At 35.3% G+C, this 15,037-nt stretch overlaps 1 protein-coding gene across 3 annotated transcripts in view; it reads left to right on the top strand.

Annotated features, from left to right (window-relative positions):
* Positions 1 to 15,037, top strand: part of KYNU (kynureninase) — a 122,571-nt gene that overhangs the window by 77,971 nt on the left and 29,563 nt on the right. For all 3 annotated transcript variants that reach the window (XM_042243923.2, XM_004004721.6, XM_060411152.1), the window contains 2 exons: positions 952 to 1,050; positions 1,823 to 1,896. In XM_042243923.2, the coding sequence (XP_042099857.1) occupies positions 952 to 1,050; positions 1,823 to 1,896 (173 nt within the window). The remainder of the gene's footprint in view (positions 1 to 951; positions 1,051 to 1,822; positions 1,897 to 15,037) is intronic.

Below are 15,037 nucleotides of genomic sequence, written 5' to 3'. Positions count from 1 at the left end.
TAGTCAATAAAGCAGAAATAGATATTTTTCTGGAACTCTCTTGCTTTTTCATTAAGTTATGTATATTTTCTAAATATTTCATATTTCATTATATGTTCTTTTTAAAATTATATGTTAGTTTTAAACTCACCATAAATATCTTTAAATACTGGGAAATGATCATATTTATGGAAATGGACACAATTTTTCCAAAATTCCACTTTCTCTTTGTAACTACTTTTTTCCTTTGGCAACAAATCCTGCAAGTTATTTTCCTAAAATTGATAGACTCACTTCATTTTTCAAAATATGTCTCAAATACCTAAGTATGATTTACTATCATTTGTTTGTAAGATGCTATATCATGCAAAAATGGCTTTCTATGAAGTTAAAGTGGGTAACTTAGCTTGCAACTCAAATAACTGCATAAGTGCATTACTTTGAGACAGACATCCTACTTCAGGATATTGTTAAATGTTTTATGAACAATTCCCATATCAAACCTTAAAAGAATAAAATTAAGGTATTGACATTTTATACAAATGTATTATTTTTATACTTGTACCAAGGAGATATATAACTCAAATTAACCTTTTCATGCTGTAACTGAATGCACACAATGAGAATACAAGTTTTGACTACCTTGATTTGTGCAAAGATGAGAGCAATTTAACACATCATTGCTTCTGCATTATCAGTGCAAAAGTCATCACAGTAAAGAAGGCAAAGAATGTCTTCTTCCTGGTATGAAAACTGTTTTGACCTGAAAGGGTCTTGAGAATGCCCAAGATTTTATGATTAAACACTTTGTGAGACATTGCTGCTGCTGCTGCTGCTGCTGCTGCTGCTAAGTCACCAAAGGATAAACTGCATTTATAGTACAGCATTTTTTCAACAATTTTCTTAAATATACTTGTATTTGTTATTTTGAATCATTAAGCAAATTCAAAATGTTATTATGTTCTTCCCCAGGGTTGTTTTGTTGGCTTTGATCTAGCACATGCAGTTGGAAATGTTGAACTTCACTTACATGACTGGGGAGTTGATTTTGCCTGCTGGTGCTCCTACAAGGTATCAACAGACTAGTTAATATATTTATATCCTTTTAGTCCACACTAACATTAATCTAAATGTAAAAATGGATCAGTGACCAATTTTAGGTATTTGAACTACTTTCCTCCATTTCCTTCATTACTGCATTTTGTGACTTTAGTTAGTTGTAGAATCACTTAATGAATAGTATAGGTTATTAAGTTTTGGTATTTCCATCCTTTATAGAGCATTTATTCCTTCAATTCTCTGACTTCTATGATAAAATCAGGACATTCTGGACAATACCTCCATACTTAGAACTTAATTCAATTTTAATCTCGTGTTTTGTTAATATGTTGAAAAATTTCTACATAAGTTAAAGATAATTCTTATGAAATCAACTTTATATTGACATTTGAAGACAAGTTTATTGACAGGGAGCATAGAAATAGAAGTGATCTTAAGCATTTTAAAAATATAATATTTTATTATTATTTAAATATTTTGTGGCAAAATAATTGAAATGAATGAGCTTTGAAATCAGATAACTGTCAGTAGAACTGAACTGTTATCTACCAGTTGGGGCAAAAACTGGCCAAAATAGTAATAGCTATTTATTCCTATTTAATAATGCTACATTTCATTGTTTTTCTTTGAACAAAATAACCGCAAATTCTCTTTTATAATAAAAGTTAAAATAATCACACATTTTGATCTTAGCAAAGTTGATTGCATAACAAAAAAGTCAAATTATTATTTTTATCATATTTATTTAGGCAAACCCACACAGTTTAATTTACTCTCTATCCAGTATTTAAATACAGGAGCAGGAGGTCTTGCTGGTGCCTTTGTCCATGAAAAACATGCCTATACAATTAAACCTGCGTGAGTACCATCTTCAGATTTTCTTTGGCTATGGATAAATGAATTAAATGAATTTGAATTAATTAGTGTGCTAAATTCACATGTGTTCTTTAAGATGCTATCCAATAAGAATCTGGGTTGATTTAATTATTTTACTACTCTGTGAACAATGATATGCTTTATCGGAAATAAATGATTTCCAAAGAGTTTACTTGGTTGAACAAGAAATGTAATCACAAAAGGGAAGCTTCAATGCTAAAAACTAGTCCCTGTAATCATGTAGAACAGATGGTTTAATGCAGAGAGACTACTTAGCTTTTTTCAAAAATTAGACTTTAGAAAAGTCCGGGTTTCTCACATTGATGAATAAATCAAAGGCAACACAGAACTGTGCCTAATAGAGCTTAAAAGTGGTACATGATTATTAAAATTACATCTACCTTTAAAGCTGGAAACTTATAATATGGTCTTGTAAGGAATATCTTCTGTCCTAAAAGATTTTATAATCCATGAAAACTGAAGAAGCTGAACACTGAACAACAGACTGACTACATAAAAAGAAATACTTTTCAATTTTTATATAGCACTCTTCATTTTTTAGAGCAAGTATAAATGCAAATGTGATACACCAACAAATTTAACATTTTTATTTGACTGGGGAACTCTTAAGTGTTTCTATTATTTTTATCTGGTATGGGGAAAAAAAAATAATACTCTGTAAAAAAATCCTTTCACAATTGTATCAGAATGTGTGTGATGAGGAGACTGTCTAGACTCCTAACAGGTAATATAATAATGTTTGATTAATTTTCCAGATCTTCTCAGTCAGTGGCTGAATGGTATAATCTTTATGAGAATTGAAAGTGAATTAGTAATAAACCTTGGAGCCCCTCACATTTTTGAGATTCTCTGCATATAAATCATACAAATTTAAGAAGATTTTCTACAGCTCGTTTAATTATATCTAAATTTCTTCAAGATTTTAAAGTTTTAAAATTCCATAGAACATTTTTTAGACAGATATTTGTTAGGTACTCATCTACCTTGAATATATTGTCAGGACATTAGATTTCTCCCCTTCTTCCAAATTCTGCAGAGAATATCTTAGCTATGGGCTTCCCTGTTGGCTTAGCAGTAAAGAGTCCGCCTGCCAGGCAAGAGATGCAGTTTCAATCCCTGGGTTGGGAAGATCCCCTGGAGAAGGAGATGGCAACTCCCTCCAGTATTCTTGCTTGGGAAAACCCACGGACAGAGGAGCTTGGAGGGATACAGTACATGAGGCAGCTCGTGAGTAGCTACCCATGGCTACTACCATTAGGTAGTGCAGTTGGACACTGAACAACTAAACAATGACAACATTAGATTTCTCCCCTTGTCCCAAATTATCTGGAAAGAATACAAAATGTATATTATAGGACTACCATGCAAGTTTTTAAAGGTCTGTTTTTTGTTTTTTGTTTTTTTCATTTATAAACAACACCGTTGATAACATTTTACCTAGCCTAAGTGTTTTCCACATAGAGGGTATGTAAGATATTGCCTGCCTTTGTGTGAAAACTCACCACCCTGAGCATATCCAACTCTCCACTTATTTAAACTGCACTAGACGAATTGGCAAAGGGAAGCAGGGGTATGGTAAGTAATGTACACAAATTCTAGAGAATGCAAGCATTAGCAGTTAAAATCTGATTTTACAGCATCTCTATTGCACTTCAGAGTTCTTTCACCACTATTTGCCCTTCATGGATGAGGAACAAGAGAGGGCAGAAGGGTTGTAGTATGCCTGCACGTGCCTCATCTTATAGAATCCCAACATCCTCTAGACCCAGTGAGTGAAGTCACTCAGTCGTGTCCAACTCTTTGTGACTCTATGGACTGTAGCCTACCAGGCTCCTCTGTCCATGGGATTTTCCAGGCAAGAATACTGGAGTTGGTTGCCATTTCCTTCTCCAGGAGATAACTGTTAAGTTTGCTCCCAGGAGAAAGACTATATAGACAGAGCAGATTTACACTCCAACCTGATCACTCACCTGCTGGTCCTGAAAAATGTTCTTGATTTCTCAGTGTTCTAGTCTCTTGATAAAGAGAACATAAGCATCTACCTCATAGAAACTTACCGTGAGGTTAAAATAGGATAATGCATGTAAAACAGCATAGCCACTGAAGCATGATAGGTGATCCATACATCTAGGGTGAGTATCTTTTTGCCTCACTGTGAAGTTGCATGTTAACTTGTAGAATTTTGCCTAGTAGAGATCATTTCTCCTCAAGCAGGAAACATACCCTTAAAGGTTATGGTTTGTGACCTTTGGGATATTAAAGAATTTTGTACCTAAGGCCAAGCTCAGACTGAGCCTGTAAGCCTCTATTCCTGGAATTCTCTCTTTTACTGGCCTCACCATCTTACTGACTCGTCTGCTAATTATGCGTTGATTGAGACCTTTATATGTGTTCATGTTATATTTGTACAAGAGCCATGCTTGTACAGTCTTCTATTTGTACAGTTTGAAAATCACATGCTATTAACTTCTGTTGCATTTTAAGTATCTAGTTTGGAGATCAGCAAGACTCAAACCAGTCTGACTCAGGTAGTCCTTCTTACAGGAAACACTGGTTGTTGTTTCTTTGTTTATCAGTTGTTAAAGTTTCTTTGTATGTGATATTAGAGGGACTAGTTCCAATGGTACCAACTTTTACCCTAAGTGCAATGTAACTTCTATTGTTAACTTTATGAAGTAAACTTTGTGCTTAAAAAAGGGTGACATCTAGTGGCTAAACATGTTATTTCAAAGAAATAGTACACATAACTTTCCTGGTCCGTTCATTCTTTATCTATGCTTAAAGTATAATTTTCTTCCATCATTTGAGCATTTGTTATAGTGCAATAATCGTGTAGCCAAAGCCTTTGATAAAGAGGTAGGACAGGATGGAGGTGGAAGTTAACATTAGGTGCATTTTAGGTACAACATTAAACAAAATGCATAAATGTTTATCAAGGTTGAGAAGAAAGGTACTATGGGAGTGGATCCTAGAACTTGTAACCCTGAATTCTGAAAGTTGAATATTAAGTGAATAATTTCAAAATATCTTTTATATGATGCTCCCAGTAGCAACTGGCAAATTACATCTGTACCAAGAAATTTCACCATTTTTTGCTTGTTTATTTAAATAGGCATTTTGGCCATTGTTCAAAATTGGTGACCTAAGACTTTTTCCAAGAACATTTTGTCAATAAAAATAATGAGTAAAGGCCAGTGTCAATCTAGTGTATTAAGCATTATAATTCAAATCATTAATCTCAGCTGTAATTTGACCTCTTCCTAGTTTATCGTCACGTTTTTCCCATTCCGGTATCATATTCTAAACCTTATCTGTAGCTAAGAATTATACTAAATAAGGACTGGTTCTGAGTAAATGTCATCTTGTGTTTTTTGTACTTCATGTCTGACAATTTTAGTGTATACAGTTAATAATTATTGCTCTGCACTATGAAGGAAATACTTTTAGCTGTAAGAATTCAAACATTAGAAATATATCACCTTTTAAAGAAATCCTTCAAGTGAAAGCATTAATCGCTCAGTCATATCCAACTCTTTGCGACCCCATGGATTGTAGCCTGCCAGACTCCTCTGTCCATGGGGTTTTCCAGGCAAAAAAATATTACTGGAGTGGGAGCCATTCCCTTCTCCAGGGGAATCTTCCTGACCCAGGGGTCGAAACCAAGTCTCCTGCATTTCAGGTCCTTGAAAATCTTGCATTTTTCTTTTAACTTTATACGTGTTAAAGACTTATAGACTTTTTGAAAGACTTTAGATCAATACTTAACTTTTTTTATTTTAGAAGATTCAAACATATGTGAAGGCTATAAAATGATTCTTTTGTAAAAGCCCACAGACTGCAATTCAAGACACCACCCATCACTTCATGGTTTTTTCAGAGAGACTCTAGCAAGAAACAGGAGTGAGTTATTAAGATTCTTTCTGTGGCTTGCTTTTCTTTTACTCTATCCAGTGAAATCATACATACTAGAAAATTGCTGTTCTTCACTTTCCATGCTGGCATAATCTTTCAAATGCTCTCATATATTAGCTCTCCTGAAATTCTTGCTTCCCCTAGGTTTTTTTTTTTTTTTTTTAAGTTTTCTGAGTGGTCAAGAATGGAGCCTACTGATAATTTTTTGAAAATGACAGAATTTCAAATCATGCCAATACATTTCCATAAACAGAGGTATTTGATTGAAGGCTTTAAGTAGAGATGACATTTTTAAGGCTTTATTAAGAGCCTGAGTCATCTCCTTTATTGTAATAAGTAATTTGCAGGTTAAAAAGAACCAGCAGAAGAGGCTGGCTGTATCAGTGCATGGGAAAGGCAAATTTTAAACTCAGAAGTATAGATTATTACTACTATTTGTGAACTTAAAAAATAGACCCATAAAACAACACAAAAAGTCTAAGAAAGGATAAAAAGAAGCATCAACAAAATTTATAAAAATGGCTTAAAAATTATAAGCATGTTTCACGCTTGACCCAACAGAACAATTCATGTTATAGAGAGAGATCATCTACTTGTTCTGGGGTGTGATGATGATGTATCTGATTATACTTCCTTCCCCAGGCAATGCTGGAGAATACCACAAACCCAAACTCATCTATAATTTAAACCCTGTTTTGGTTTCTGTGATTCTTTCTGACCTACTAATTATCACATACTTTTCTAGTATCTATATAAAATCTTGGTATTAAAGACTGGGAGAATGAGGGAGTGTCGGTGGTGGTAGCAAGTTGGGTGAATTCACCAGACTTCAAATGGGATACTTGAAAATGGGATAGGCCAATACCAATGTATTTCTCAGTGAAAGTTTTCACACAATCCTTAGTGAAACTATGACTCAGACCTCCCAGGGCATTTATTCTACTCATTTAGCTTGTTTCTGGAGTTAGATGTTCAGTATGAATTAACGTGGATGGCATCTTAGCCACAACTTCCTGCCCTATCAGACAGCCATATTAAATGTGCTTGGCCACCCCTTTGTCCTTAATGTTACCTCCCACAGCTCTAATCTTCCAGTGTATCATTTCCCCTTGCTTCTGCTCCAACGTATGTGATTGCTTTCCTGTATTTGATAAAGTTTACTCTTTCACTTTTTCATTGATTCCCTCAATACCTCAGCCCTTGGTCCTTTTAACTCAGGTGTATCTCACGCACTGTAATGATGTCAAAAAGAGTCATTTGCAGAAGATACCAACTGTATTTCTAGCTTTATGACTTGCTTACTTTCTATCCCTTACTTTTATCTGATTGCAAATTGCAAGAGCTTCTGATTATAGCAAAGTATTATTCTAATCCCGAAAGATACATGACTATGTAGGAAAGTAAAAACTGTGAACTACTCACTTATAAAATTAACCTTTACTGAACACCCTTTCTCAATTAGTATTAACATTTATCTCTGTGCTTTATTATAAAAATATTTTGGTCTCTTGCTGATGATAGAATGTTATAACACAGTAAAATTTTTATGCAAATGAATTGTAAAGTAAAATTTTTCAAGAGATTCAGCATTTCATGATGCAAGTTATACTGAAGAACTGCTTAATCGCAAAATCATGAACAATGAGAATATGTTAGAATCAAAAGCATTAACAAATGAAGTAGAGGAAATTAGGCATGGTACTTCAAAATCAAATGACTTGAATATGAGGGATCAAGAGGAACTGATGAATGCTTCAAAACTTTTGTGGAAATGATCATCTTTATGCTCATGCTAAAAAGTTAAATATAACACAAAAAAGATTCTAGCTTGCTACCATGACATTTGTCAAGTACACCAGAAAAAAAAAATCGACATTTGATTTACTATTCATTCTTTTTAATAATTTGCATATTATGATTTTAATGTAAGTTTTGTCAAATTATAAATTAAATTTGTTATACAATTTAAAGTTTTATTTTTCAAAAGCATTGCAATCAAATCTTTTATTTTTTCCTTCATTATTTACTGCAAAAGTATGGTTACTGGTTTAAAATTGCTCTATTTTAAAAGACCTTTTCCCAGTATTCCATGCATGCTCAGTTGCTCAGTTATGCCTGACTCTGCCACCCCATGGACTCTAGCCCACCAGCATCCTTTGTCCATGGAATTATCCCAGCAAGCATACTGGAGTGGGTTGCCATTTTCTCCTCTGTGGGATCTTCCCCACCCAGGGATCAAACCCAAGGCTCCTGCAGCTCCTGCATTAGCAGGCGGGTTCTTTAAAATGAAAGTTGCTTAGTCCTGTCTGAAACTTCATGACCTCATGAACTATATAGTCCATGGAATTCTCCAGGCCAGAATACTGGAGTAGGTAGCCTTTCCCTTCTCCAGGGGATCTTCCCAAATCAGGGAGGTCTTCCACATTACAGGCAGATTCTTTACCAGCTGAGTCACAAAGGAAGCCTAGCAAATAACGAGGACTTCTAATCCATCCATATATCTTTCCAATCTTATGAATTAAGCATGATGAAGCTTCCATTTTATCCTACTCCAACACAAATATCCTTTCTAAGATGCTCACTGCTTTATCAAGTTAAGAGAATGTTTCTCAGTCATTTGAGGTGGTATGAGACAATATAACCAACATTTATTTTTGTACAGGAAACTTTCATAGATAGAAATAAATACAGGATGCTACATTTTTTTTTAATCATACAACCCATTTGGAGAGATGTTATTTCAATAGCTGAATAAACAATTTAAATGATAGGTAATAAAGGGTTAGAATATGTGCCACAAGGCAATTCCTAAATAACTGCGGAGTAAATTCTCATGTATCACAATAGGAACAGTAAAGGTAGAGATAACTCAGAGCTCCTTTGGAAAAGCTTGAAGAAGTTTGTGGTGAAATTTACAGATACTGTTCCTCTGCAAAATGGAATGCTACGTTAACTAAGTGTATAAATTTAATCTGTTACTCTGAAAGCTGAAATTGTTGCCTATGAGAGAGATTTCACTCGATTAGTTTCATAAATCTAAGGAAGTATAATGAATTAGTTAAATGGCTTTTCTTTAAAGGATATGTCAAGTGATCTTTTCATACACTTGATAGAATTCTCATGGAATCTGAGTTATTGACTTAACATTTAAAAGTCTGCCTAGGATCATAATCTTGCTCTTTATCTCTTTTCTACAGTATTTTAGAAATTATAAACAGTAGTAAAGGCAAGTTTGCCTCATATCCTCACTTAGTTCCAGAGCCATGCTCGTGAGTGGGTTATACCTATGAGAAATCCTGGTCTCCAAATCATCAGTGTAAAGGATCCAAAGGAAGACAATATGATTGGAGAAAACTCACCTATGGATTCATGACACATAAATCATTCGTATCTTCATTCAGAAACCATTTTAGATCAATAATTCTAAAAGGACTCTTCACCTTCAAAGCCTGACTTTTTATTATGCAAATCAGATAATTTTTGAGTGTGGTGAATTTAAGCTGTGATCATAAAAATAATGTTTATGCACTGAGGCAGGATCACAGTTAAGAATAATTTCAATAAATAATATGATTTTCTCCATTCAAGAGATAAAGGAATCCTGACTCTTAAAAGAAAACAGGACGAGTAATTATCAGTATAAAACTACATTAAAGTTGATGTTGTTTGCAAATCACTATTCTCAGATAATGATGACATAATCACTAATATGAGAAAATTGAAGTCCTTTGAAACCTCAAAATTTATTTTCTCCTCGAAAATTGCAGTCTAGTGTCCCTGAAGATTTATCAGGTCAGTGAATCCTTTAGACACAAAATATAAACTTGCCAAAGAGCTTCAGCTCTTGTTTTAATTACTTCAAGTTTTGTCCCTAAAATGACCTTCTTTTTTAATATAAAATATGAAGTGTTATTACTAAACTTTATTTGTTCTCGTTGAGAAAACACATGTATCCATCTGACTCTATAAGAGGCGCAGTGATACATGTTGTGTGGGGCAGCATGGGAAACTACTCATTGCACAAGAGCCACTGGGTCCTGCTGCTTCCAAGACTGAGCTGGGCTAACTTCACAGGCCACGAAAATGCTTGTAATGCATGACTCAAAACAGAGGTCTGAATTCCTATGAATCAGTTTCTCTTTGGTCACTTGTTTTTAACTCCACCCCAGAGGAGAGAATTTGATGGAGTGGAAATTATCCTTTTCTCTAGTGTTGAGGTTTGTCTTCATCATGATAAGTTCATGTAAAGATAGATTGCCTTTACTCTCTTCTAAATCTTTGTTCTGATCATATTTGGTCACAGTCTCAGAAGACTTGGCATTAGTATGGAAACCTAGACAGAAAATGACCATTTGAATCTTTTTTTTTAAGGGTGCCTGTGATCTTGGTGAGAATTCACTTTAGTATGTCCAGTGTGATTGTTTGAAAAATTGACTATAACATAATTCTAAATGTTAAAGTACAGGGACATTGTCCTTCTGATCGTCCTTTATGATCATAATCCACAATGCCCAAGAATATATATATATATATATATATATATATATATATATATACATTTATTTATTTATTTTGTTGTTGAATACATGGCTCTTTCTTTACTCTCAGCATAATAGACAAACTATCTTCTAGCATATGAAAGCATTTCTACTTTGCAAGTTACTCTGAAGTGAGTATGATTTGCAAAATACTGTCAAATTAAATATGCATTTCCATATGCTTCTACAAAGACTATATATATCCATGAAAACCAGCTATAGACAACTTTAAAAATCCTTCATGAGTATTTTAATCAACTTTAATCAACATTGCAAATAGTTCTTACTAAAGTCCTAAGTTCAGAAATCTTGATGTGTTTTATGATTTTTGCATGAATATCACCATAGAGGATTATAAGCCAATATTTTAAAATAATAGATTTCAAGAAATGATAAGCAGAATATTTTTGTTAATGAAGCATTCACACCAATAAAATATTGATTTAGCTCATGTAAGGACAACATACTATTCTGAATCTTCAGGAAACAGTTTTCAATAACCAAAATTTATAATATCAGGAATTTTTGAAACTATGTTTATCATACTGTTAGCTCACTGGACATATTTTAACAAGCCTTCTTTTGGGTAAGATTTGAAGATGTAATTGAATATGTATCAGAACCAAGCAAAGCACTCTCTCATAATGATATTTCCATATGATTGGGCAAATGAGTGGATGAAAAGGAATTGAATCCCCATAACTCCTCAAACTCCTTTCCAAAGCAATGTTAAATCAGTTGACTTAGAATAGAGCAGAGCAATTGTGAATACTTTTTTATTTATGTTTTTTAATAAATTAAGAATTGATAAAGACCTTCTTTACTAGGAGTGAATTGGCAATATTTGCCTATTTAATGTTATGGCCATATTGAGCCTTGAAATAGTCATGCTTGGAAACTCATTGCTGACAAGGAATGAACGCACAATTCACAAGCTGAAACATCCCATTTTGTCAAGATTTTCATCGTCATTAGCACCTTTGAATCTGTTCTATCACTTAGCCATAAGTTTACTTTTCCTTCAAATATGCTCTTTACTAACTGCTTAGATTTAGATTCTCACTGCTCCTTCTCTTATTTTTAGTTGAGCTTCTGTTTTTGTTTTTGTCATTTGTTATAGTTTATATCTACTGCTTTCCCTGATCCTCATTCCTATACAGTAGCTCTACGTTTCCTATTCTAATATCAACTAGAACTTTAGCAATTTTGTTTCTCTTTCGCAAGCCTTTCTTCTCCTTCTGCATGGTAGCTTAGCAATATTAATGCTTCCCTGTGAGAGATGACCTAAAAATTTACTGGGATATTATGTACTGTGCAACCATGCTCATGTCATACCCACTGATCTCACTTCCCTGAAGGCAGAGTTGCTAAAACCCACCTTTGTTTGCATTTGGCATCTAACTGGATTGCTTCTTAGAAAAGACTGTCAGTGGAGGCAGAAAAAACACCTTGGCTGATTACAGAGGGATAGAGCTTCAGTCAGTTCAGTTCAGTTTAGTTCAGTCACTCAGTCGTGTCCGACTCTTTGCGACCCCATGAACCGCAGCACGACAGGGCTCTCTGTCTGTCACCAACTCCCAGAGTCCATCCAAACCCATGTCCATCAACTCAGTGATGCCATCCAGCCATCTCATCCTCTGTCGTCCCTTTCTCCTCCTACCCTCAATCTTTCCCAGCATCAGGGTCTTTTCAAATGAGTCAGCTCTTCGCATCAGGTGGCCAAAGTACTGGAGTTTCAGCTTCAACATCAGTCACCCAGGACTGATCTCCTTTAGGATGGACTGGTTGGATCTCCTTGCAGTCCAGGGACTCTCAAGAGTCTTCTCCAACACCGCAGTTTAAAAGCATCAATTATTTGGCACTCAGCTTTCTTTATAGTCCAACTCTCACATCCATACATGACCACTGGAAAAACCATAGCCTTGACTAGATGGACCTTTGTTGGCAAAGTAATATCTTTGCTTTTTAATACGCTATCTAGGTTGGTCATAACTTTCCTTCCAAGGAGTAAGCGTCTTTTGATTTCATGGCTGCAATCACCATCTGCAGTGATTTTAGAGCCCAGAAAAATGAAGTCAGCCACTGTTTCCACTGTTTCCCCATCTATTTGCCATGAAGTGATAGGACCGGATGCCATGATCTTAGTTTTCTGAATGTTGAGTTTTAAGCCAACTTTTTCACTCTCCTCTTTCACTTTCATCGAGAGGCTCTTTAGTTCTTCTTCACTTTCTGCCATAAGGGTGGTGTCATTTGCATATCTGAGCTTATTGATATTTCTCCCAGCAATCTTGATTCCAGCTTGTGCTTCTTCCAGCCCAGCGTTTCTCATGATGTACTCTGCATATAAGTTAAATAAGCAGGGTGACAATATACAGCTTTGATATACTCCTTTTCCTATTTGGAACCAGTCTGTTGTTCCATGTCTAATTCTAACTGTTGCCTCCTGACCTGCATACAGGTTTCTCAAGAGGCAGGTCAGGTGGTCTGGTATTTCCATCTCTTTCAGAATTTTCCACAGTTTATTGTGATCCACACAGTCGAAGGCTTGGCATAGTAAATAAAACAGAAATAGATGTTTTTCTGGAACTCTCTTGCTTTTTCAATGATCCAGCGGATGTTGGCAATTTGATCTCTGGCTCCTCTGCCTTTTCTAAAACCAGCTTGAACATCTGGAAGTTCACAGTTCATTTATTGCTGAAGACTGGCTTGGAGAATTTTAAGCATTACTTTACTAGCATGTGAGATAGAGTAACTCAGAATAACTAAAAAGAAAGATGGGGAAAAAAGTATATAATTGTATATGAAAAGAAGTTAATATTGTGACTGAACATTACGGAAAATTTTTGACTTATAATCCTTTCAGGCATGGCTGAATTATGTCCCTGTACCACATTTACATTCATTAAAGAAACTATCTACTATAGTCCAGGCATTTAAAGAAATCTTTTGGATATATGGATAAGTAAAGCACAGAATCCTTCCTCTTATAGAGCTTACATTCCATTAAGGATAGACAGATTATGTACAGAGCAAATTGCATGATACATTTAAAATTGATAAGTCCAATGGATAATTGGAAAAACAGGACAGAAAAAAGGGTATAAGAATAATCTGGAAAACTTGGCCATGCACAGTATTCAAAAGGCATTAAAGAAGGCTCATCATTGGGAAATATGATCTGGATGAAGAGGTGAAGGAGGTGAAGAGTTTGCCAAACAATTATTTAGTGAAGAGGGTTCCAGGCAGTGGGAGTATTTTATCAAAAGCTCAAAGACAAGAGTGTGTTGAGAAAGCCAGCATGGCTGGAGCAGATTTAGCAAATTGTATATTAGTGAGACAAAATGGTCCAGGAAATTGAGCTCCTTAAAAGGCAATGTAAAGACTTGGGATCCATTCCTATTTTGCCTGAAAAGTGGTATGATATAGCAAATTTAAAGTGATCATTCTGGTGGCTTTCTTGGGAACAGGTAGTAAGAGGGTAATGGTGGACTTTAGAAAACCCACTGGGGAGCCATTGAGGAAAGAAGACAAGAGGTGACAACAGTTTAAAGCAGGGAAGCAGCAGAGGAGGTGATGAGACGTAGGCTTCTCGGGCTTCCCTGATGTCTCAGACAGTAAAGAATCTGCCTGCAATGCAGAAGACCTGGGTTCGATCCCTGGGTTGGGAAGATACCCTGGAGAAGGGCATGGAAGCCCAGTCCAGTATTCTTGCCTGGAGAATCCCCATGGACAGAGAAGCCTGGGATGCTACAGTGCATGGGGTCACAAAGAGTTAGACATGACTGAGCAAATGAACTGACTGACTGAACTGGGAGGACATAGAGAAAACATTGGCTAGAGGGACAGGAATGAGGGGAGAATTAAAGACTGATGTCTGTTCAAATGATGCTAGGCTACTCAAATGGCATACCATTGTTTCATTTATCAACTGCAAACATATTGCTTGAGCATCTACTAGGCAAAGACGTATGAAAACACTGGGAATTCAGTAATATCTTCTGGAATTTATCATTCAGTGTGACAGGGAAAAGAGAGAGAAACTGGAGAAAACTTTTGCTGAGGAGGTGATACATGAACTGACTGGAGAAATCCTAACTTTTAGTCAGACTGAAAGGGAACAGGCAGTGGTGGGGTGTTCTAGGCAGGATCATTGAGGTCCTTGTGTCAAGTTAGAAGTTTTGATTTTTATCTTAAAAACAAAGAGGCTCAAGTCCCAACACCTTTCCAGGTCTTGGTTTAATTATGGGAAAAATAAATAGTTACACCTGGACATCTCTAAGATTCTCTTCCAGTTTTTAAACTCTGATTCTCCAGGAATAAATATGAAGCTTTGAAAAAGGCAATCTGCTGATAAAGATAACTCAGAAACTAAAACCAGTTTAATGGAAATCTATGCATATTGGTGAGTCTGATGACTCTCTTCCCTTCCATTTTTTTTAAATAGGTGGATACAGTAAAGCCTAGTTAGTTGAGACAAATTTGTAACAAACTTTACTATAATCTTCTCATCTTTGCCTTTTCCCATTTCTTAAAGTTCAGCTGCCAAAAAGTTTTATTATGAAAATTAAGACTATATAAAACCGATGTGAATGAATAAATTTCTCATTACATCCTGAATGAATAAATTTCTCATTATGTCCTGAATGAATAAA

This window comes from Ovis aries, chromosome 2, assembly GCF_016772045.2.
Source record: "Ovis aries strain OAR_USU_Benz2616 breed Rambouillet chromosome 2, ARS-UI_Ramb_v3.0, whole genome shotgun sequence".
Classification (NCBI taxonomy): Eukaryota; Metazoa; Chordata; class Mammalia; order Artiodactyla; family Bovidae; genus Ovis; species Ovis aries.
Note: the sequence above shows the minus strand (reverse complement) of the source record. Positions and strands in the feature narration are given on the sequence as shown.